Genomic DNA, 25,149 nt, shown 5'->3' on the forward strand with positions numbered 1-25,149 from the left:
CTCAATTAGTATCCTTCATGTCTTTTGACTTTTCACCTTTTCCCTTCAACATTCTAACAAATCCTTGTTAAACCAAGATGTTTTTTTTTTTACCTTCCTTTGCCATAGGGTAAAGTTACATTTTTCGTCAAACCTCTCAAACTATAACTAACACTTATACTTTTTGTTGCCATTATTTTATAAACAATTTCTTAATCATAAACACCTTATCAACACCAATCTGACTCTGATGCCACTTGTTTGGGCTCACAATAACTACTCACAAGATAAAACCACAAAGTATTTGAAACAAAATACCAACAAAGACAATCTAATAGCAATAAAGATAAATAAATTTAAGCAAAGATGGATCGGAATGCACACCGCCAAGAACACAAAGGAATTAATGTGCATGATTTGGCCTTATTGCCTACATCAATGAGGGAGATGAAAACCATTCTTTGGCTCTTTGCTATGAAGAAATGAGAAACAATATAGGTACTTTGTGGCTTGCAACCCAAACCAACCCTTAAAATCTTTTACACCCATTCTCCTTTTCTTTTGTTAAGAGAAAAAAACATGCTCTTACACTAAGAGCACCGTTTTTTCTCTCACCATTTATTTATTTTTTCATCTCAAGCAAAAAATAAAAAATAAAGAAAACGAGCAAACTTCTCTCTTATCACTTCTAAACCCTATATACAAAAGAAGTCTCTTATATGTAAAACCCACCTTAACCTAAATGAGGGACTGCACCAACCATCAGATTAAAACCTAATGCAATAATTGAAAAATAAGACATAAATCCAACAAAAGAAAAAAAAATGAGATGTAGTCGATTTTGATGATGATGGCTATTCAATTGAATAATTCATTGCCTTGTCTTTTAGTAGATAGAATGGTCATATGTAAAACATTCAGGGGTATATATGATAATTGGACTACTATATCATTGATCATATACAAGTTCCTAATTTCTTGTATAGTATTGTTTTTATTTTTCAAATAAAAGCCAAGCTTAATTGATACTCAATTATTAAAATAGTATTATGGTATAAAGACCAATGTTGAGATGGATGCTTGAGAAAATTAGAAAAAATAAGATCGAAAATAAACTTACTCTAATGGACGTAGGAATGGTTCAAATGAATGATAAAATGTAAAAAAGTATAGTGAGGTGGCCTAGAAACATGCACAAACCATCTATAACACAAATAAGAATAAATGATCTCATATAAATTGAAAAAATTAGGGGCAAATCAAAAAGGACATGGGTTAAAATAATGAATTAAGGGCCAATAATTTAACTGCATATATAACAAAACGGAGGAATATGAGTACTTATAAAAATGGAGTATAATTAGTGTAGCCATATAACATAATTGGAGCGAGACTTAAATGATGATGATAATGACAATGAAAAATTGAATTAAGATATCATAATCAAACCAAGATACCATTTCAACCATGAACAAGCTTACAACATGTTAATGACTTATTCAATAAAAAAAATAATAATAAGTAATTCAATTCAGCCACTTCTTATAGAGAAGCTTAAACAATGGCCAATTAGAACCATTTGATTGCCCTAGCTTAATATATGGCCAGCTAGATAGAGCTTGTTCCAAACGGACCAAGCCCAATCCAGTCTAATAGGCTAATAGCTCTAGCCATAGTCCACTGACTATGCACTTAACCCCCTGGCCAAAGTTCAATGGACAGATGGCAACATGCATTTAATCATATCCCTATCCTAGAATTATTTAGGAACCAGCCAGCCAGAGAGAGAGAGAGAGTAAAAGGGCAAAAATACAGAAAAGGGAGAGAGAAAGCAGCATATATAGGTCCTTTGCTTTCCATTGCTCCCGAAGAGCATGAAGAGAAGGCTGGCAGAGAGGTTTTGCGTCTCTTTGCTCTCTATAAAACCCTAATATCGATCTTCTCATTTCTTTTTCTTCTTCTTCTTCGTTTCTATTTCCTGCCTTCATTTCCCACTTCGTCAATCAGCCGATCAATCTAGTGTTAATCTACAATTCCGTTTCGATCATTATAACGATCTATTCAGTTCCCTGGAAAAAGATTCAATTTTTATTCATAAACCTTCTGTGTAAATTTGGAGTTAACCATTTAATTTCCTTGTTCAAACGATTCGTGGAAGGAGGAGTATCTTTGCTCTTTTCTTTTAGGGTTTTAGGATCTTTCCTTGTGCTGTCTGCATTTGAGGATTTTGGTTCCTGGGGCCGAGTTGGGTTTTCAAGGCTGGCGGGCTTCAAGGTCCAGTAATGGCGGATCCGCCTGGGTTCCGCCCCAACTGTGGTTTCGAAGCGAAGGAGGTTTTAGCTTTAGTATTTGGGTCTGAATATCGCCTCGGAGTGGAATTCTGGCAGTGGAAAGCATGCTGAGCGTGCTTCGAGTTCATCTCCCGTCCGACATTCCGATCGTGGGCTGCGAGCTTACACCGTACGTGCTCTTGCGGCGACCGGATGGATCCATTGGCACCGATGATGTCCCTGAGTCTGCTCCTCTTGATGGGTTCTACTTGAGATACAAGTGGTCAGTAATCCTATTTCACTTCTGCTATGCTTCAGTTTGGTTGCCTTACTTGTCGCGCTTGCCTGGCTGTTTACAAGAACTTGGAAGTCATTCCACTTGGTGTATTAGTAACAAAATTTTGAACTTTTTAGTGTCTTGGACTTGATACCTGGTTTAGATTTCAAATAATACATAGAATGGTCAGGTATGATTACACGTGCTCTTACTTTCTCATTTCGTGGGTTGTTGCAGATATAGATATGGTCATATAAATGCAGAATGATTGTTTGCAGGGGCGAACAATTTCCCTTGTTGGTTTTTTCTTTCTTAGTCAGGAAAGCATATAAAGTGTCTATATTTTTGGATACGCAGTCCACATTAGGAATGTTGCTTCTTTCTGAGCATTGAAGCACATAGCTTGCCAATGTTGGGGAATTGATAAGAGGGATTGTCAAATGCAACGTTGTCAAATTGGCAATCCAGGGTCAGTCCAAGTGTGCCAACAGCAGTCCTAAAAGAGCTGAGACCTTTTAAGGATTCTGTTCTTCCTTTTGATTCTTGCAGTTTCAGAAAAGGGGTTTCTTTATTCACAAGAATGTAACTAACATTGGATGGAGTTTTTTGTTGAACAATCTGGATATTCTGCAAATACTTAAGAGGTGCATAATAATCGTGACAAAAAGGGGAGAGAGAAAGGTTGGTACCTTAAAACAACATTCAGGATGTATCTAAGAAAGCACTGCCTGGATACTGACCTCAAAAGAGGGAATGAAACAATACCAGACCAACTGGTTCCTGTTCAATTAAATGTGCTCTTGAATCATCTGTCTGTCTTTGTGCCAATGTCAACACGTGTTTCTATGTGCTTCAAAACTCTTGGTAGTAAGCTTTGCAATGTATTTGCGTATCTTGGTTAGTTCATAGTTGGAATTTCTCAAGATTTTGTATTAGATGTTCACGAGTTTTTGGTTGGAAAAGTCATCATCATCATCATCATCATCATTCAAACCTTATCCCAACTATATGGGGTCGACAATTATATGAGAGTTTGATAAGTGTTAGTGCCGGCTGCCAACCTGACTCAGCTGTCCTCCTTTATCTGGGATTGGGACCAGCAGTGTAAGACATGCTCACATTGGTGTAGTTACACAAGGCAACTTCAAATGGAAATCATGCACAAGGCCATCCACTTAATAACTAATTTGACATACTGTATAGATATTGTGCTTGCATTTTCCCTTTCTTGATTAGGTAGAACGATGGAGTTTGTCCTTCACTATTCAGAAACTTAGCATCTTTTACATTTTTATATTTTAATTTGCAGGTATCGTATACAAAGTGATAGAAGAGTTGCTGTTTGCAGCATACATCCCTCTGAACAAGCAACGCTGCAATGTATGGGTTGTGTTAAAGCAAAAATACCTGTTGCCAAAAGTTACCACTGCTCCCCTAGGTGCTTTTCAGATGCATGGCAACATCATCGTGTTCTACATGATCGTGCAGCTAGTGCTGTAAATGAAAATGGTGCAGAGGAGGAAGAGTTATTTGGACGTTTTAATAATGCAGGGTCTGGAGTTGCCAATACTACTTTATCTGGTTCAACCTCAAGCATAGGACAGAGTGCAAACTTGAATAACGGCTCTGCCCCTGTATATCCTGCAGTCATTACGGAAAAGAATGGTGGTGAAACATGGTTTGAAGTTGGGCGTTCTAAAACATATACTCCAACAGCAGATGATATTGGTCATGTTCTTAAGTTCGAATGTGTAGCAGTAGATGCAGAATCTAAATTACCTGTGGGACATGTTAGTACCATTACTACATCCCGCGTCATTCCAGCTCCATCTCCTACCCCCCGACGCTTGGTACCAGTCAGTGGAGTTGATGTAATGGGACATTTGGATTCAGATGGCCGTATTTCATCCTCAGGAACATTTACTGTGCTATCGTATAACATTCTTTCTGATGCATATGCCACAAGTGAGTCATACAGTTATTGCCCTACATGGGCTCTTTCTTGGCAATATCGCAGACAGAATTTGTTGCAAGAGATTGTGGGCTATCGTGCAGACATCCTTTGTCTTCAAGAGGTATTTTTGGGCGCACTTGACTAGTCTATATGGGAAATTGTTTGTTCTTAGGACATAGGAACGCTATTTATTCTATTTATAGATTGGTAGTTCCCATTAGACCTGCATCTTATTTATTGAGAACCTTAGACTTCTGATGTAGTTAGTTATTGATAGCCTATATGATTTCTTGTAATATGTTATACTGCCTATATTTTTTGGGAATGGGCTTGGGGATCTGTGCCCTCTTGAACAAAGAGTACTTGTTTAAATTCAAATTTGGATGAATTGGCCCTAAGCCTCACTGATAGAAAATGTCATAGAATTTGTAGGAAATATCGTTTGTCCCATTGTTAAAGATATCTAACACTGTCCCTCCAGAAAGAAAAAAAGTATATTGTTGACCTCTATTTTTAACTATTGTGCAAACTAAGAGTGGTAATGCTTTTTTCTATTCAGGTTCAGAGTGACCACTATGAGGAATTTTTTGCCCCTGAGCTGGACAAACATGGCTACCAAGCCCTCTACAAGAAAAAGACAGCAGAGGTTGGTTTATGGTATGGTAATTTCGAAGGTTTTAGTATCTAGATGTCTTCATGTTCTATACTCATGCTTTTGTTTTGGTTTGCAGGTTTACAATGGATCTCCCTATTCAATTGATGGTTGTGCAACATTTTTCCGCAGGGATAGGTTTTCACATGTCAAAAAATATGAGGTTCATAAGCTTCTTTTTTTCTTTTTTTGTTTTTTTTTTTGTAATTTTTAGTGTAAACTTCTTTTTCGACCATTATCTACCAATTTATCTTTGATTGCTTCATATTTTAATGGGTTTGTCTTGTGTGCAGGTTGAATTTAATAAGGCTGCACAATCTTTGACTGATGCAGTAGTTCCAAGTGCTCAGAAGAAAACTGCTCTGAATCGATTGCTTAAGGTAGCTTTGACTGTATTGAATTGCATTTTTCTGGATTTGTTCTCTGATTGTTGGTTGTTCAACCAATGCTATCATTTGATTTCTCTGTATAGGATAATGTTGCGCTGATAGTTGTTCTGGAGGCGAAGTTCATTGCTGATAAACGACAGCTTTTTTGTGTGGTAAGTGCAAATTTCACCTTTGTTTATCATATTCTTCATCACTTTTCCTATTCTTGGCTATTAATCCATGACCGTGTTGATTAAGTTCATTCCCATTTGAGTTTGTTGCATTTTCTTGTTGTGTATTGTATAGACAACATTCTGTTTATGGGTGGTAATATTGTTTTTCCCTTTTCTCCTTTTGTGTAGCGTAAGCTTTGTTGGGCATGCTTTTTTTTTATTTTATGACTCCGAGTGTACTTGATCCTGCCCCTTATTAACTATGATTGGAGATATAGTTTAAATTTAAAAGCACAAAAGCATTTGGAAATGGACTAAAAGACATCATAAAAGCATGTAGGCTTTTAAATTTTATGCTTCAAACTCTTCCATGCTTCCCACCTATGATTTAAAGGCCTAGCTTTGATGTGTCTGCTTTAACAAAGCCAGGTGATGTTGAGGATTTTAAATTCTGTTAACAATGAGACTCATTTTCATTTAAGCAACTGTAAGGTTCAAAAAAGCAACTGTAAGGTTTTAACAGTTTGGACTTCTGAATACCAGTTTATCCAAGTACTGTTCATCCCAGAATTTTCAGTTTTTTTGGCCATGTTTGGAGTAAGATCCAGAGTTTCATATAGGTTACCTAATTTTTACACCTTGGGCTCATCTAGTTCTTGCTTAGTAGCTATTTGAGATAGCAGTGTAGATGCATTAAATCATTCACCTTTTTCACCAGTTGGTCCTTCATGCCTGCCTAACAACTAATCTTTAATTCAGAGATCCTTAACATACTAATGTTAAGCTCTTTGAAGGCTCTTCATTTGCTAGATATCTACTGTTGCACAAGTCTGATACATTGTATGTAGAGTGCAAAACTGACCATCGACTTCACAAGCTTTTACAGCCTACCATCATGGAGATGCATAACCAATATTTCCCTGGGATCACATTGCACAGTTTTGATGATAATCTGATCTAGTTATTGATAAAAAAAAAGATAGTCTGGTCTAGTTTAAAGTTGGTTGCTATGTGTCAATATATTAGTATTGCTCGATTGTTTTTCTAGATAATTAACAAAATTTCATTAAATGAAATGTGAAAACCTTGCTGCTGAGTGCAGACAGTTGCATTCTAAAGATTCTTTTGTATTGCCCCTGCCTTATTCAATTTATCTGTCAACTCATTTGCACTTCTAGGAATCTAATTGATTGAGCAGTTCAATTGAATTCCAATGAAATAGAAATTCTAACATAATGCCTGAACTCCCAAGGCACCTCTCTACCTGAGGCTGAGCAGAGCCAAACAATAATCATTTGAGAGTCCATTTCCACCTCAACATTGATGAACATGCATGTAATGGCTAATCCCAAGCCTTGTTGAATTGACAATAGTTCTGCCCTTAGGAATTGGCTAATCTGATCCTTGCCACAGTATGCTCAATTTTGCCCTTCATATAGTTATTCTTGTCCTTCCCATTGTCCATAAAGAAACATGATGACCCTGGTTATTGAACAGCTGCTCAACATGTGTGGTAGGTTTCTGTTCAGGAAAAAAATATTGGTGGTAGGCATACCAGGTCATATTCTGTGTCCTACATGTAGATATGACAAATGCCACCATGGCAATTGGCTGGGTGATTTACTTCTGCCACACGGCAAGAATCAACTCAGATACAAGCTTTGATTTGCTGATTTTTTTTTTCGTTCCACTTTCTACAAAGAGACTGCTAAATGGTATTTTAGTGCTGCTCAACTTGTGTAGTAAGAGTTTGATTTCTATTCACAATGAGGGAGGTGGTCGTGAATCCAGAAAGAGTTGTGAATAGAAGGTCAAAGAGTGGGCTGTTGCTGAATGGCACCCGTGGAAGCCCTTTCAGGTCAGAAAGTTAAATCCAGGCTTCTTCTTATTCACTCTCAAGAGTGAAGTAGAGGTGAACAACGTCTTGAGGAGAGAACAAAATAAGTTTCAATCTCCAGACCTTGGAATTGGGAATTGGAATCCTCTACTTGGTGCAACAAGGGAGATGGGTCCTTTAAGCATTGTGTGGATAAATGTGTATGGATTTCCTTTGCATGCATGGAGTTTTCAAGCATTTAAAGCCGTGGGGGATGCTTGTGGATGATTCAAATTCGTAGATCCTAGAATACACTCTTGGAGAACTTTGGTTGTTGTTCGTATTTTAGTTGAAGTTGAAGAGATTCATCTCGCTTCTACTTCCATTTCTCTCCGCTTTGAAGGTGAAATCTTCAATTTAAGGCTTGTTGTTGAAGGTTCATACCCGATGAGATGGGTTGAAAATATGGAGTTGTGGAGAGAGGAGGCAAATATGGTCTTTTAGCGCTTTGGTGATTATGGAGGGAAGGTGGACAATTAGGTCAAAGTGGAAGGGCATGAGGTTGATGATGAGGGTGTTTTCAAAATAGAAGAAATTAGTGGATCCTTTTTGGGTTAGGTTACTTGGTTCAGTGGGCTACATTGAACATGATGACCAAAGAGTTCTAAAAGCATTAAAGAGGTGGGGCCCATTTGAAGTTAAGTGGGGAAGCTAAAAAGACGGGATTCCTTTTATTTGAGAATAGTGGCGCTAGTGGAGAGGTTGAAACATTGAGACATGTGCAAAGAAAAAAAGGAGGAGAAGGTTGTTGAGACACAAATAAAGGGAATACAAGTATACAAAAAAAGGCCACGCCAACCTTTAAAGAATGTAACTAACAACCAACCACTAGAACAAACTAAATAACAAACTAGACAAGTGGAGAGGCTGGTATAACAGAATTGTAACAACAGTATATAAATAAGGAAAGGAAGTTAGGAGGGGATTATCGATTTGGGAATACAATCTCTCTTTCTCTCTCTCTCTCTCTCTCTCTCTCTCTCTCTCATTCAGGAGGCGGGCTCCCTCGAAAGAGTCCCTGAGTTAGGAAGTCCCTAACAAGTTGGTATCAGAGCCAAGATGCCAAGCACAAGGTCATCCGCAATGGAGAACATAGTCGACAACATGGAAGGAGAAATGCAAAGAATATCAGCTGGCGTCAAAGAAATCAAAGAAAGCTTTGCGTCCTTGCTTGAACGACTAGCATAGGCACCACCTGCGCCGAATCAAGAAGAGCGCAATGACACCAGCCATCGAAGCAGATCAAGAACAACAAGAATCGAGTTTCCCATCTTTGTACGGGGAGATCCCACACCTTGGCTTCTACGAACAAAAGATACTTCGATTACCACAACACACAAGGACCTAATTGTGTTCCATTAGCTTCTGTACACTTGGAAAGAGAGGCGATCGTCTGGTACCAGTGGTACCGGCGACGACACCCAAGAGCCACATGGGCAGACTTCACCGACGCCTTAACCATGCGATTTGGAGTCTCGACTTTTGAGAACTATGATGAAAGCCTCGCTAAGCTATGATAGACCAGCTCTGTCCAAGATTATCAGATGGCGTTTGAAAGATTAGCTGTGCGCGTTCAAGGCTGGCCAGAAAACGCGCTTGTCGGCAGTTTTGTTGGTGGACTCAGGGAAGAATTGCGGCTGAAGGTAAAAGCCATGCAACCCACCACCGTTCTTGAAGCAGCAACATTAGCTCGACTACATGAAGACAAACTGAATCGGGCAAGTAGGATTAATCAACATCTCAGAGCTGCGGTTAGACCAGGTATACCGAACCCAAAACCAGGTATCTTGGGTAAACTGGAGCCCAGATCAGGTGTAGGAATCACAGGCAAGGACACCAACTCTGGTTCAGGCCCCGGCTCAGCCAAGAGGTTAACCTGGGTTGAGATGCAAGCCCGATGGGAAAAGGGCCTTTGTTATGCATGTGGAGACAAATTCGGGCCGAGCCATCGTTGTAAGATCCCTCAAATATTCTTCCTTCAACCTAAAACTGAATATGTCGAGCAATCAACAGACATTGAAGAGCCAATGGACAACCAAGAATGGGGGCAATGGACAAAGGAATACCTGGAAGTATCCCTGCAAGCCTTGACTGGTCTTGCTTCTTCCCAAACTATGAGAGTAACTGGACTGGTACAAGGGCGCCATGTGTCGGTTTTGATAAATAGTGGCAGCACCCTCAATTTCATTACCCAAACATTGGTCAGACAACTAGGGATTCCGATCCAACCATGTATAACCTTCTAGGTGCATGTAGCTAATGGGAGCAACCTGGTGTGCGACAGTACGTGCACAGAATTAAAGATGAAGATACAAGGACATGAGTTCGAGGTAGATCTGCACCCCCTGGAAATTAGTGGAGCAGATGTAGTTCTCGAAGTTCAATGGTTAAGGCAACTAGGGCCAGTGTTGTGTGATTGGGCCCATCTCACCATGGATTTTCAAGTGGACAGCTCACAGGTGCATATTCAAGGGTAGCTGTCCAAGGGTCCAAGACCTATTAGTCTCACCTCCCTAAGGAAACAGGCAGGAGACCCAACCCACATCGTTTTAATGCAGATGGACTCCCATGGGAACGGCCTCATTCTAGCCCAAGGAAGCAGATCCGAAGAAGGCCGCACACAACTACAACAGCTACTTCAGAAGTTCTCAGTGATCTTCCAGGAACCTAAGGAACTACCACCGAAGCGTGCCCATGTTCATTGCATTCCATTGTTGCCCAAAACTGCACCCACAAATGTAAGGCCCTATCATTACCCCTATTTTCAGAAACTAGAGATTGAGAGGCAAGTGCAAGATATGCTTGACAGAAAAATTATACAACCTAGCCAAAGCTCATTCTCCTCGCCAGTATTACTTGTGAAAAAGAAGGATGGGACATGGCGGTTTTATATAGACTATAGGGCTCTGAACAACATTATTGTGAAGGATCGATTTCCCATACTGATAATCGATGAACTACTAGATGAACTTGGCAGGGCCACCATATTCTCTCAACTAGACATGAGATCGGGATATCATCAAATTCGGGTCCATGAGGAGACATCCACAAGATTGCCTTTCGTACACACGAAGGACATTATGAATTTCTGGTTATGCCGTTTGGGTTGACCAATGTGCCAACTACGTTCCAAGCCCTTATGAATGACATATTTTGACCGCATTTGTGCAAATTTATACTCGTTTTTTTTTTATGATATACTTGTATATAGCGCTACATGGGACAAACACCTAGTACATGTACAAGTCACCTTGGAACTGCTAAGGACTCATAAACTCCTTGCAAAGGAGTCAAAATGCGCATTTGGACAGACACAAGTACACTATTTAGGGCACGTGGTCGAAAACAGCAGTGTAGCAGTAGACCCGGAAAAGATCTCAAGCATGATAAATTGGCCCCGACCTCAAAATGTTAAGGAGTTACGAGGCTTCTTGGGTTTAACAGGGTACTACCGGCGATTCATTAGAGGGTATGGACTGATTGCTGCCCCCTTGACAAGTTTACTTAAGAAGAATGGGTTCTGCTGGACTAGGGAGGCCCAACAGGCCTTCGAGACACTGAAAACAACTATCTCATCCCCACCGATGCTCGCACTTCCAGACTTCTCAAAGGACATTCATCATTGAATGTGATGCGTCAAGCCAAGGAGTTGGTGCAGTCCTCATGCAAGAAGAAAGGCCACTAGCGTTTTTCAGCAAAGCAATGACAACACAGAAATGGGCCAAATCAGTATACGAACGTGAACTGATAGCAATTGTTCTCGCAGTTCAGAGGTGAGTTCTCCTAACAGCTAGCTTTTAGGGGTATATATGTGCTTGGGTTCCCTCCTCTAACAGCTAGCTTTTAGGGGTGAGTTCTCCTAAGGCACGTAACAAAGGTGGGAGTTGACAAGGGAGGGGAGTTATCTGAAAAATCAGAAGACGAAAAGGCAGTTCAGATTGGGAGGAGTGTCGGAGGTTTGAGTGGGGCTCATGCTTTGAAAGTCAAGCTCTCTGAAGCTTGTAAATTCAACCAATTGGCAAAGCTGAAGATTGACAAAAGATTTTGTCATGAGTTAAAACGTTTTTAGGTTAAAAAAGTGGGGTTTTGAATGGAAGATGTTTGAGGGAGTGAAGGGGAAAGGAAGAAATTCAGGAGTGGGAGATCCATAAGGTTGATAAAAAATGGAGAGAAGATCATTTCAAAATTCAGGATGGAGTTTGGCAATCTTGGAAATTTCCAAGGGGTACAGTTATTGGTCACGACCCAGGCCATTGTGATTGTGAGGTTGAAGAGCATATGTTGGCCCTTGAAGCGGTGGTTCATGAGGAGGCTGATGCTGGTTAGCATCATGTGTACAACTCTGCTTTTGGTGTTCCCTTGGAAAATATTCTAGGGGAGATTCTTAATCAAGTGAGGGAAAGCCCGAGTGAAGGGATAAAGGATGCCGTGCTAGGGATTGGGGATGCTGAAATTGGTGTAGGAGTGGAAGGGGGAAATTTGGTTAATGCCATGGTTTGCAGTGATTCTTCTTAGGTTGAGTGCTCAAGTGGCAATTACCTGGCCTGTGAAGAGGTGTTGGAAGGATTGGAGTGGAGTTGGGGCGAAGGAGGGTCGAAGAGAAAACTCTAGACGCATTCAGTGTGGTGGTTTGTAAGAAATATCAGGCTCAAGAAACCATCAAACGGTTCATGTTACTAAAGTTTTCTTTAGGTTGAAGCTTGGTTTGGTGGGGGTGGGGCCTAAAGAAATTTAAAAAGGTTTACAAGGTTTGAAGGCAATGATGCTGAGTATGGTTGTTGGCGGGAATGGTTCTTGATCTCACATCAGACTGGAATCCTAGTAGTAGATTCTTCACCAAGATGAAAAGGAAAATATTGGTAGTCTGGACTTTGTTGAAGGTGCGTTAGATATAGGACCTGGTAAAAACGCAGAGAGGTGAGGAAGCTTGCCTATTGAGAAAATTGCTGAAAGAGATATTGAGATAGGCAAGAGCAAGAGGCTAGGCCTATTTTCCTGGGAGGTGAGGGGTTTGCTTAGTGGTACATTTGAAGATTTTGAGAGGAGAGAAGAGATGATGAAGAGAACTTTAATTGAGGAATGAAATGAAATTTGGAACGAGGATAATGAAAGGCATGAGGAAATATTTGAGAGGGAGGATTAGGGAGTTTGATTTTGAATGGTGTTGCCTTTTTGTGGTAAAGTTGGAGGTTCTTGGGGGTCTTTGGGTTCCAAGGTTTGGGTCATTGTCATTGGGTGAGTTTGATGGTGGCTCAGGCCTTTGTCTCCTTGTCTAAGTTCTGTTGTAGGGTGTTAATGGTTGTTTGTGTGTCTGTAGTGTCTGTCCTTTTCTCTTGAGTGATAACTTGTCACCTTCCTTTGTATTCCTTCTGTTTTTTTTTAATTAAATTTTCTTTTCTTTTTATCAAAAGAATACCAGTCATTCAAGCTCAGGAAAGTCACTGTTCTGTCAATAAGTTACTGTGCTTGTGGTGAGTGTATTGGGCTTGCTTGGACTCATCAATCTTAAACTCTTCAAGCAGGATGACAAAACCAAACCAGCATATCTTAAAGCTTACACCCACAAGCGCAAGCCTATGGGCCTTTGCTCATCTAATCTTGTTTCGTCTTCATTTTCTCTTGTATCTTTTTCATCTTGTTCTATTCATCTCTATGCAAAACACTGTTGTGGCAACAGTTTGTAATGATGCTGCATCACAGGCATATGGAGATTCAATTTTCTCCAGACGCAACAAATTCTAGTGATTAAATGTAGTCAGGGTACCCAACAAATTTTGTCAAAATTTGAATGGACCTGGCCTGGAAACCCAGTCCTGATGCAGTGAAAAATCTTCAAATTGGGTACCCAACTTTCACCTCTAAATGCAGTCAATTTCTTGAGCATCTCTTGAGCCATTTTTACATGTCCTTTGAGTTTTGTGCTTTTATACCATGTCAATCCAGATGGAGAGAGGCCCCTTAGATGCACTTATGGATCCATCATGGGCACTGCAAAGAAAACATCATCTTCAGGTGCTAATTATGTCCACCTAACTTTTTATTATTTGGGCTGCTAAAGATGATATTATGTTACATGTGTTCATGAAAACTCCCAAGTCTCAAGGCCCTCAACAAATAGAACATAAGTGTGGTCTATGGATACAGACTACTGCCATGGATATGTGACTGGCACAGGTGATTCTCAACCATGCTGAGTCCATTATATCAGAGGGGGAACCAACCAAGTTGATTACCTATCCATGAAAGAACCACATACATGTCAAAACCAAAGAAAGGAAACTTGCAGAAAACTTTTAATCTGATCAACCAAATGATATTTCAGAAGATATAAAAAGGCCATTACCCAATGTTGGTCCCAGCTATCTTGGATAATAGTTTTGAGATTCATTTTGTAATTTGGGATCTGAGGGTTTAAAGTTTATTTGGGAGGCTTGTAAGGGATTTTATTGTTTCTGGTGGAATTTTCTTTACAATTAGAATGCGATGCTTTGGGAATTTGGGTTTGGGCCTTTTGGGGCAATGTTTTCCTTGTTACTTGGGATTTTTTTATGGGCTATGGCAGAGGCTTTGTTGTATTAAGGGTTGGGAAGGAAAACGTTTTGTTCTTTTAAGGGGTGCGGGGTTTTGGTGCTTAGAGTTTAGAAATTAACTATTCTCCATTTAAAACCACCAAATATAAGTTCAAAAATAACTGGATAGAGCTCCTTCATACAAAATTCTTTTAGCCATAGGTGAAGAAATCAACTAAAAACTAATCCACTGCACTGTTAATTGACATCTTCATGTACTGCGGCACTCAAATGTTGCTTGGATACATCAACACCCAGACCTTCAAACCCATAAATCTAGGGGGCAAGTTGGACTTGAACTTCGATTGGACAATTCTGCTGTTACCATGCGGCCTGGTAACCTTTCCCCAAATGCAACGGTAGTGAGTCCTGTTCTTGACGTTGCCCTTGTAAATGTAGGCCAATTGCTTGTGGCAGTACCATGTGACCTCCTTGGTGTTCACGCCCACAATCTGAATCAGTGACATGTTTGGGTACTGGTTGGATTTCGACCTCTTGTATTCAAGGACAGTTCCTCTCACATAGAGTCTGACTCGCTCCCCTTGGTGTCCCTTCACCATTTTTGTTGAGAGTTCTTCAGACAAGTGGCGGAATGAAGAATCTGCAAAGGGAAAGCAATTTTTTTTGCTTTCTATTTTTTACCAAAAAAATGGTCCTAGCTATCTGGGGTCTTGGGAGGTGGTGGATTGGATGTGGATAAGGTTGCAACTTGGGCAGGTTTGGGTTGAGTTTTTGTCAAAATTTGAATGGTCCCAGCCCAAAGGCCTAAGCCAGAAGCAATGTAAAATGCTAACTTGGGTCAATCCAAGTTCCACCCCTAGATGTGGACCTAATTTTTGGCACAAAGTGGCTGCTCTAAGAATCAACCCCATGTTCTCATGGTTTTCAATGAGATTTTACCTTTGTACTTGCAGAATATATATGCCAGAAAAGATAATCGAAATGGAATTTATCAAAAAAAAAAGATAATTGAAATGGAAAAAAGGCAAAGAAAAAGAGATGTTTCTGTTATCTCCAGACATGCACCCTTCTTTATTCATTAAGCTCCTTTTTACTTCCTCTTTATTGCTAACCCCCTGCCACACACACACACACACACACAAACTTACACAGCAGAAATCCATATATCCCATCTCACAACTTTTAAAGGGATAGGGACAAATGATATCTTTACCTTCAAATTTAGAAATTACACTACTTTCCCTTTGTGCCAGATCTTCTTTGGCTGAACTTTACCCCACAAAACTTATGCCACATCATTCTACTATCAAGTTGCTTTTATGCTTGTTCTATATATTTTGGATAGCCAAGTAGTTTATTGGTTAGTGCTTAGTAATAGCAAACCCCCAGTCTTTACCAACAGAGCCAATGAGTTTGAAAAAACTGGCATGCATTTATTATAAAAAAGAAAATCTAAGTTGGACCACTTCATGAGCTGTTATATTGCATGGGTTGTTTATTAAATGAACCTCTTTTATTGCTGCATATAAATCTGGGTCTTATGATGTATACAGGCAAATACACATGTAAATGTTCACCCAGATCTCAAGGATGTCAAGCTCTGGCAGGTTCTTATTTAATCTTCAATTGTATTTTATTTTATTGTGCTTCTATGAAGTTGGCAAACACCCATATTAAAATATGGATGTTCTTGCCTATCAGGTACATACTCTTTTGAAAGGATTGGAGAAAATAGCTGTGAGTGCTGACATTCCAATGATAGTCTGTGGAGATTTTAATTCAATTCCTGGAAGGTAGGGACGAGGGGCACTAGTCTTGTTTGAATTCAGTTCATGTTAACACATTTCACCTTATCACAATCACTATGTCCTGTTGATCAAGAAGAAAATCTTGGATCTGATTACAGTGCTCCTCATGCACTTCTCGCAATGGGGAAGGTTGATCCCATGCATCTGGATTTAGCAGTAGACCCCCTCGGAATCCTGCGTCCTGCAAGCAAGTTAACTCATCAACTCCCACTGGTAAACACTTTTTCCTTTTTTCTTTTGGATATTGAATGGCTTTGAGAACTTGGTTATATCCTTCTTGCTCCCCTATTTGAAGAAAAATTTGGTATTACATTCTTGTTACTGGTAATTAGTGTGTTTTTAAAGTCATGCATGGTTTTTGTTTTGGCTATTTAAAGCATCAAGTTAAATGCATTGAAGCTCAACGTTATGGTCATGCCTCACACATTGTTGGTTGCTTATTCATCTAGGCTCTCATAAGAACTGAGATTTAAAGATCAGCTTTTTTCATCCTTTCTTAAAGATATCTTTATGCTAACGCATCATTTATTATACTGAACATGCTTGGGGGTTTTTTATTTGCTTCACAGGTTATATTTTACAGTAAGAATTTTTCTGATAGTAGCTAAATCTTTTGTAGTCACCACTAGTTAATTTTGTTTCTTTTCTAGGTATGGAAAATTAACACTGTTTGTGACCAGCTTTGATCTGAATTCCCTTTCTACCATGACATTTCCAATACTTTTTCAGTAACTGTTAGTTTTATTGACCGAAGAAAGTGAAATTTATACATTAGAGTTTCTTAAATCCACTGAGATGGCTAGCCTGAGCTAAATTTCTTATATAAGACTATAAAGCTTGTTACCCTTGAGCTACTATATGCCAATAACTTCTCTCTGGTTTGCCCCTTGTTTGGCTAGTCCACCAGCCAGAGTTTGCTAATCTAGGAGTCCATCTATATGCTATTCTCAACTCTACTGCTAGTCTTGTCATTTGTCTCATGTGAGCCCCCTTTGGTTGCGTTTGAGTGTTCTTCTATCATGATGTCCTTGAGGCTCATAGATTTAGCCAGTGGGCAACCATGTAGTATGGTGTACAGCCATAACTTCAGCCTTTCTGGAGTCACCCATCCCATTTGGACTTGAATATAATGCCATTCTCTTTTCTATTTCTGAATATCCCCCCATTCCAAATTGTCCTAGATTCCTTACATTGCTGTCATGAAAATTCAGTTTGATCATATTTGGATGTGAAGGGGACCAATGAAGTGATTACAGTATTCTTATATGTAAGTAGGCGCCACATGTTGCCAATTTCTTACAATTATTAGCAGTTGTGCAATGCTGAAAGGCATCTAGCATCTTGATCCAATTTTTTAATGATGGCTTTGAGTCCTTGAGACTTGCCTTAATTGTTGAAATAGTTGTACGTTTCTTAAATCTCATCAGCACCATAGGATGGCCACCCCTAGTACACCTCCACCTGCAACCAAACAAAGAGAATAAAAACTCCCAAATGCAAGACACAAATTAGCAATAAGCATCAAAAGGGCCTTCTTTGAACCATATCAGAAGTATTGATTTTTATGATAAACTTCCCAAGTGAAAGCTCTAATTTTGGGTGGCATTAGCCCAATCCATAAGGTGTTCACAGGAATGCGAAAAATGGAGGATGAAGTAGAATATAAACCCTTGAAAAAGAAAGCATAGGGGAAATGACTATTTAGAGTTGAAAGTCCAGAGTCTACAACCATAATCAGAGTTGGCAAGGAAAACATCTTTAAGAAAGTCTAAAGCAGATAGAGCGTTAGATAATTCAAAAACTCAGAGACCTCTCCAAGACCCAAATCCCAATCCAAACCTTGAGGTGATGGGGAAGCACACTGTTAAATAGGTTTTCCTTTGTTGGCAGAGATGGAACATGGAAATGGAAATTTGTCCTTCAAGAGTGTCTTCCCCAGCATAGGAATTCCCAATATCTATATTTATATTTTTTTTGATAAACCAAGCATCATATCTAGCTGTTGCAAAAAAATGGGAAGTAAAGAAGAAATTGCTTTCCACGGGGGATGCGGTGCCAAAGAGGCTTTAGCATTTAAACTTGCATTCCACCAGTTTGAAGGTAACCTATGAATGCTTTTGATAACTCTATATGCCACATTCTGTCTGAAACCAGTGGAAATCTCCAAAGTCACTCATCTAGGAGGGGGACTGGATCCTATTTGAAATCCTACCCAAACCTAATTCTCCTTCCCTGGTTTTGAAAACAGTCTTCCAGTTAATTAGATGACCTTTTTTACAACCATATGGCTCCCATAAGGAACCCCTCATCAACCTTTCAATCCCTTTATCCACAGGTGAAAGTATCTTATAGACTGATAGAAAGTAGACAAGTAAATTGGAAAGTTTGGCCTTAATGAAAGTGATCCTATCATCCAAGGATGTGTAATTTTTCTTCCATGTTTCCATTTTCTTGAAAAACCTATCCAAGACTGGGCTCCAAAACATGATACTCTTTGGAATACCGCCTAGAGGAAGACCCAAATATTTCATTGGCCATTCAGCCACCAAACAACCCAAAATTCCTGTGGAGCTGAAATGCTAGCTATTTTGTATGGACTAAGAATTGAGGAAGCATCTAACTTCACATAGCAGGGATGGAAGGTGATTCAAGGACTGATAGGATGGCTAAGGAGTAGTAGCAAGTAGCAACTAACCATGTTGCTACAGTTACATCATTAGAGAAGTAAGAAGTTTAACAGGGGGCTTGATCATCAGAGTTTCTTGGGCACCAAAGTGTAGTAAATGGCATAACTGATGTACTGGATAAAAGTGGGCAGCCTTGCTGCTACCTGAACAAAAGGCTTCGTGGCAGTTCATTGTACATGTATTTATTCTCTTACCACGATTACTAAAGTTTCAGTGACTCGTAAAAGAACCCTTCCCTTCCTAGGTCCCGCTATGCAACTTCTATCCAATACTTTTCAATCTGTAATTGTTGTTGTGTTTGACAAAATAATGGCAAAAAATTTAAAATCTAAGCTGAGTCATTTTCTTGAGGTTATTATTGTATTCTCCTTGTTTTGATGGTTGCTGTTTTGGGAACCTTGGATCTTCTGGAGTAGGTGGAGTTGCCAGGGATCATGAGGATAAAAATATAATGCTAAGTTTCTCTGGGCTGCTGGGGATTGGAAATTATCTGAGAGCAGAATCATTGGCCTTGATTCAAGGTCTATAATTGTTGGTGTAGCAAGGTTTGAGGAATGTGCAAGTAGAGGGTTACTGTCAAACAGTCGTAAGCTGGATGAGGGCAAATGTTCGAGTTCTTTGGAAAGTTAGGACATTGGTGAGGCAGGTTCAACCACTGGGTTCAACTCTGAACACCTTGTTCAGGTGGGTACCATGGAGCTCTAATAATCTGGCTGCTTCTTTGGCAAGAGCAGGTGTTGGAAGGGAAAGTCTTGTATGGGGATGCCCAGGGTTGGGTGGTGAGTTGTAATTTGCAAGTTGTGTTTGTGCAAAAGAGTTTTTTTCTTTTTTCTTTTTGTTTTCTCTAGTTTTTTTGCTTGGTTGATTGGTGATCTATGTTGTAATATGATGTAATTCTTTCAGTTACTGATGAATAAAAAAAATAATTTTTTTATGGAGTGTTTGACTTGAAAGGAATGCCTGGATTTTTTAGGACAAGTCTGTCCAAGAACTGATCCTTATAGGAATATGGGGACAATAATATCTTGGCTCTTGGTTGGCAGCATTTCAGGGTACTCTCCGATTTCTTTTGGAGGCTGTTTTGTGCTAGAAACTTGTACAATCATGCTGTACTTTAGGTTTTGATGTGTACACTAAAGACTTTGTATCAGAACCTAATATGTGTAGGGGTGAGCAATCGGTTTGTTCTGTTAAAAACCGAATCAAACAAACCGAATTTTTAAAAACCGATTTTTTTAGGAAAACTAAAACAAAACCGAAGTTTTCCCAAACTGAAATAACCGAACCGAAATTCTTATTCGGTTATTATGGTTATTTCGGTTTACAACCAAAATAATTAACAAAGAGTCTATAGGGGTGAGGCTTATACCTTGATCAGGCATTTACTACAGCTTTTAAAGACAAATTTTCTTTCAAATTTCAATTGCAAAAGCCACTGGCAACCAGACTGTCTATAAAAACAAAACCAAAGTCACGAAGGCAATGTCTAAGAAAACAAAAATTCAATGTTCTCTGGACTGTCTCCTAAGAAAACAAAAATACATTTCACTCTTACTCAGAGAACCCAGCAGATAAGAAGAAAAGAAGAAGAAAAAGGGGGGAAAAAAAGAAACATTACCTGAGTTGCTATTTGCTGGACTATCGCTACCGGTGTCGGAGATGAAGAAGTTTGTTGGAAGTCCAGCGTTTGATCAAAGTTTGTTGCACCAGTCACCGCTGTTTGAAACAGAGAGTTATGAGACTTTGTCTTGAAGAAGTTTGTTGGAAGTCCAGCGTTTGATCAAAGTTTGTTGCACCAGTCACCGCTGTTGAAACAGAGAGTTATGAGACTTTGTCTTGAACGATGTTGTGTCTCTCAATGATGAAATAGCCAAATAGGGTTTGGGTTTTACTTCTTGTCTTTTATACTTGAAAAAGGAGGGGAAAAACGAAAATAAACTAGTCAAACTACAAAAATTGGCCTGGACTGAGGTAATTCATTATTATATATAATATAATATATTTATTAACATGTCCTTAGAAGTTCATTTTTTCGATTAACCGAACTTCTAAATGCTAGAACTGAAACTGACACCCGAAGTTTAGAAAACCGAACTAAATAACCAAACCTGAACCTATCTCCGAAATAACCGAACCAAAATCGTTGAAACCGAAATTTCGGTTCGGTTTTCCGGTTTCAACCAAACTATGCTCACCCCTATTGATGTGTACACTAATTACAATACAATACAGTACTTCTACCTTAAAAATAGTTTCTGGTAACTGGAATAAAAAAACCTGGGGCAAGGTCCAGTAGATGTGGGATAAAGTTTTATGTGGATTTGGTGTTATAAAAAAAGTTTGTGGATTGGGAGGGGTCTCCCTTAACCAAGATCTAGATGCTACCATGTTCCATTGAATTTTAATTTCAGTAAGAAAGAGATATTAAATTATATATGAATTGTGCTGGATAATGTATGCTGTTTCTGTGAAAGGGGAGAAGAATTAGTGTGGTGAAACAAGAACATCCTGGAATCAAAAAATCCAAAACATCTCCTGATATTTAAAAAAATGATGACATTAACGAAGTTTTCAATTTTCTTATATGCAAATATTTCAAATTTTGGCAACATTTTGGGCAAATTTCAGTAGTTATTGCCAAAATAAATTGCAAACAACTGTGAAACATAGAAACATTCAAACCACATTTTTTTGCATTGACCCATATAAATAAGTATTTTGATTTATGGATTGTAGTCCTTTGAATCAACAAGTTGAATTAGGCTTTCAGAATATAAAGCTCTTCTAGAAAATTTAGTTGAATAATTAATTTAAGGATAATAAACCTTATATTATAGTATACAACATTAAAAACCGTTGTAGTGATAAACTAATAATTAATGTTGCCTCATAATTTAAGATAGAGATTAATAATGGCCCTAACTGTTGGGTGGGCTGCCTCTAGAAGGCTATTTCTGTTTCCCGTTTTAATTCATCTTTATTTGAAGAAGATAGCTAATGACCCCAAATCCTCAAGGTTTGTTTCCCCTGTGTATGCAGAGTTGATGATTCTTTCATGTGTTGTCCTTTTAAAATGCCGCTAGTAATGTTATTGCTTCCTATGCGGCTTTAAGAACTTGTGATGGTTATGACATTAAGCTCCTTACAGGTCAGTGCATACTCATCCTTTGCAAGAATGGGTGTTGGTATTGCTTTAGAGCAACAACGGAGGAGAATGGATCCTACAACAAATGAGCCTTTATTTACAAATTGTACAAGAGATTTTATTGGCACTCTTGATTACATATTTTATACAGGTAGATTTGTTACACATCCTTTCCTTTTAATGAGAATATTTCATAAGATGGGTACCTAGAAAATTATGAATAAGTTACTTTGATGCAACATGCTAGAAGACAAGGTGAGACGCACCAGCTGCCCTGCATTTTTGCTGAAATTTCTAGGTTTCTTCTTGTGTTCAAGCATGTTGCAGAGATTGAATGAACCATGCACTTTTCTTGCTAGCTTTCCTAGTCAATGTTCTTATCGCATTTTGTAATTTCATGATTGTATGGTTGAGGATCTTGATAGGAGTTCATTTGGATTTTGGTTTCAGCGGACTCCCTAACAGTAGAATCCTTATTGGAGCTCTTGGATGAAGAGAGCTTACGGAAAGAAACAGCACTTCCTTCTCCTGAATGGTCCTCTGATCATATAGCACTCTTAGCTGAATTCCGCTGTAAGCCTAGGACAAGACGTTGACATTACAGGTACTCAGCCAATTCATTGTATGCTTCCTCTCATTTCACTGTTATTTCCCTTTGTGTCAGTGGCAATGATCAGGGATAGGTTTGTTAACAATGCAAGAAAACATTACAGTATAAAAGTCACTTCTACCACAAATTAGAGGAAAATGCACTATGTACATGATAAAAAATGCACTAGGTACACACTAAAACCCTGTGGCTATTAACAATAAGACACGAATGAATATAACTTCCTTTTATGCTAACAGAGAATTTAAGTACTGCATGCCTATAAAAAAAACAATTGGCAATTACTGTAACTTTTAATTATTTGATTATCACTTGAATCTCACTGTCTACTCTTGTGCCTGTAGAGAGATCACTTACTTGCATTGCCCATTGTTTTTATTTAGGCCTCTAGACTGATGCACAAAGACAAATGCCGCTGGATGAAGATCAATTCAATTCTCTAAGTTATTCAGAGGAGGGTCGATCATGGTGCCTTTATTCTTCTCCAGCTGTTCCAACGTGCAACCTTATCATGATCTATTTGTATTATGCATCTGTTTCATAGAAAAGTTATGAATACGTCTTTATTCAAATTTTTGGGCCTCTTAAATATAAATTTTCAATTCTGAAATTTTCAGCAGCCAATATGTTTGGTTTTCCTCCTTGTTCATTTTCATGGTGGAATGGGTTCTGATGCTGCACATATGGAAAAAAATAAAATAAAGCTCATTCTACAGTGTTGCATAATCACTGAGTTCCAACTTCATAACTGCAATGGCCAATGAGAAAAATATTGATAAACTTTTTCTTTATTGTCTTTATACATGCTAATGAATAAGGTAGGTCCCGTCCTACATTTCTTAAGGATTAAGGATCTTCAATGAAAGCTGTTCTGGCGGAAGTTCCGTGATTCTTGCAACGTCAGTGAATCAGTTATGTAATGGGTGGGGCAGGAGAAATTCAGGATGAAACATGGTTCATGGACATCTAATGAACTGAGAATTAGTTGACATACTTATCTATGAAAATTCTGCCATATTAATGTGCTTAATTAATGGTCAGGAACCCATTATCATCCTTTTTATTTTATACAAACAAGTGAAAGTTGGCACCAGCGGGGGAGAGCCCTGCCAACCGCATCAAGAAAAACAACAAAATTGAACTCCCAAGGGAGACGTAGAATGGAGTATACTTCTTGCTCTTGACCTTTTCTATGCCAATCAGCAATCAGTCAGCAGCGCTATTTACTTCTCTTTCTAACATAGTATGGTTGTTCCATGGGATCCTCAATCTACGTTGGTGCGTCGTGATGACCAGCACAGAGAATCACCCTCGGTAATCGCGTCTATGCTTTCTAATGATGCAGCCAAAAGCACAGCTTCCGTCTTGATTTTTAAAGTGCCAGGGTCAGGGGGAATCCATTTTATCCGGGTTATGGGTTTCTCGATTCTTGGATTTTGAGTATTATGGTCTATGGATTGAATTCCAAAGCATAATTCCAGGCTTTTAGACCCAGATCTTGAGAGAGAGAGAGAGAGAGAGAGAGGGAGATCCTCTAAGTTTTCCTCCAATTTTTCTTTCCATCATCTAAGTCCCATTGTGGCTCCCTCATTTTGGTTAAGTTTAGGGGGTCCATTTGCCTCCACACTTGGGCTGCAAATTGACACTGTCAATAGCTGATTCCGATAAACCTTTTCTCCACACCAAGGGCAGTCCAAGGTTACGTTTAGCCCTTTCTCTACCAGATTGTTTTTAGTTGGCAATTTATCTCATATTGCCGGCCAAAGAAAAACTTTTATGCTTTTTAGCACTTCAGGGTCAATATTTTCTGCATTTCTTAAATTATATGCAGTTTTAACCGTGAGATTGCTATCCAGACTCCATCCCCAGAAACACTCGTCTTCTGTTTCAGTCAAAGGGATCTGGATAGCCTTAATTTTGTTTATTATGTCCAATGGGATCAATCCACTTTGTTTGTTTATGTCCCAATTTCTAGATGAGGGATTTATAACTTCCTTCACTGTCCAGTTCAAGGCTTCATCATTTCCATTGGTAGTCGTCACCAATTCTTCTAATGGCCTCTCATCAACCCAGTTGTCCTTCCAAAACCTGCATTTTAATAAATTCTTTAACCTGAGTGATTTTTCTCCATGCCTAGGAGAATGCTTTTGGAGTTGGGTGGTTTAGGAAATTTGAATTGCTTAAATACTTGCTTTAACCACCTGAACTCATTAAGTTGTCTTGTTGGGTCAAAAATTTCAAGCCAAGTTTCATCAAATTTGTTTGTTTGGCTTCTCTCATTCCAAGGCCCCCGTTTTTCTTATCAGAACAAACAATATTATATCCTATTTGGTATGTGTTTGGAATCATGGGTGTTTATTCACTAAACATTTGTACTTTATTTGCTTGTAAAACTGAGAATAGTAATAATGAACTTGTTTATTGAGACTTAGGCGCTACTAGGCACCATTAGGCACCACATTAGTAAAACAATGAATAAACGCCTACCTGTTGGAGGAAGCGCTAAAATGAAGCTTCCCCAACGCCAGTCACACACATAAATTAAGGCATGCTTTTTTGAATCTCTATGCGTACGGATTCACATAATGGAGGAAATGCTGAAGTGGTGCCTATGTGGCAGCATTTGTTCAATAAACGCCCCTGGTTCCAAACTCATGCTTGACTAGAGAAAAGGATTTTTTTTTTCCGCAAAGGAATTGTCTTTGAGCTTTATCCATCTGTTTAGTGATTTCTAAGCAAAGTTTTAAAAACCGACCCAGAATTGGAACCATTCTGGTCACCGGTTTCTGAGCCGATGGTTCGACCGTCTGATTTGAATGG

General features: G+C 39.0%; 1 protein-coding gene and 1 pseudogene across 1 annotated transcript; one reads left to right on the forward strand and one right to left on the reverse strand.

Moving 5' to 3' along the window:
• Positions 1-1,550: 1,550 nt before the first annotated feature.
• LOC148872851 (DNAse I-like superfamily protein) lies at positions 1,551-22,953 on the forward strand. Its single transcript, XM_088969388.1, has 12 exons — positions 1,551-2,532; positions 3,836-4,601; positions 5,040-5,126; positions 5,212-5,295; positions 5,426-5,512; positions 5,605-5,673; positions 15,633-15,686; positions 15,781-15,872; positions 15,986-16,100; positions 21,723-21,870; positions 22,170-22,323; positions 22,713-22,953. The coding sequence occupies exons 1-11, from the start codon at positions 2,375-2,377 to the stop codon at positions 22,313-22,315; spliced, it is 1,806 nt and encodes a 601-aa protein (XP_088825514.1). The 5' UTR covers positions 1,551-2,374; the 3' UTR covers positions 22,316-22,323; positions 22,713-22,953.
• Positions 14,346-14,808, reverse strand: LOC148872852 (large ribosomal subunit protein eL33z pseudogene; annotated as a pseudogene).
• Positions 22,954-25,149: the final 2,196 nt, after the last annotated feature.

The sequence above is a fragment of the Nelumbo lutea genome, chromosome 2 (genome assembly GCF_056320005.1).
Source record: "Nelumbo lutea isolate HS-2025 chromosome 2, American lotus-T2T, whole genome shotgun sequence".
NCBI classification, from domain to species: domain Eukaryota; kingdom Viridiplantae; phylum Streptophyta; class Magnoliopsida; order Proteales; family Nelumbonaceae; genus Nelumbo; species Nelumbo lutea.

Excerpts from the sequence above, each read along its gene's own strand:
- LOC148872851 (XM_088969388.1), top strand. The coding sequence starts at position 2,375 with ATGCTGAGCGTGCTTCGAGTTCATCTCCCGTCCGACATTCCGATCGTG. Across the intron at positions 5,296-5,425 it reads CACATGTCAAAAAATATGAG|GTTGAATTTAATAAGGCTGC; the intron begins GTTCATAAGCTT and ends TCTTGTGTGCAG. Across the intron at positions 5,674-15,632 it reads AACGACAGCTTTTTTGTGTG|GCAAATACACATGTAAATGT; the intron begins GTAAGTGCAAAT and ends TGATGTATACAG.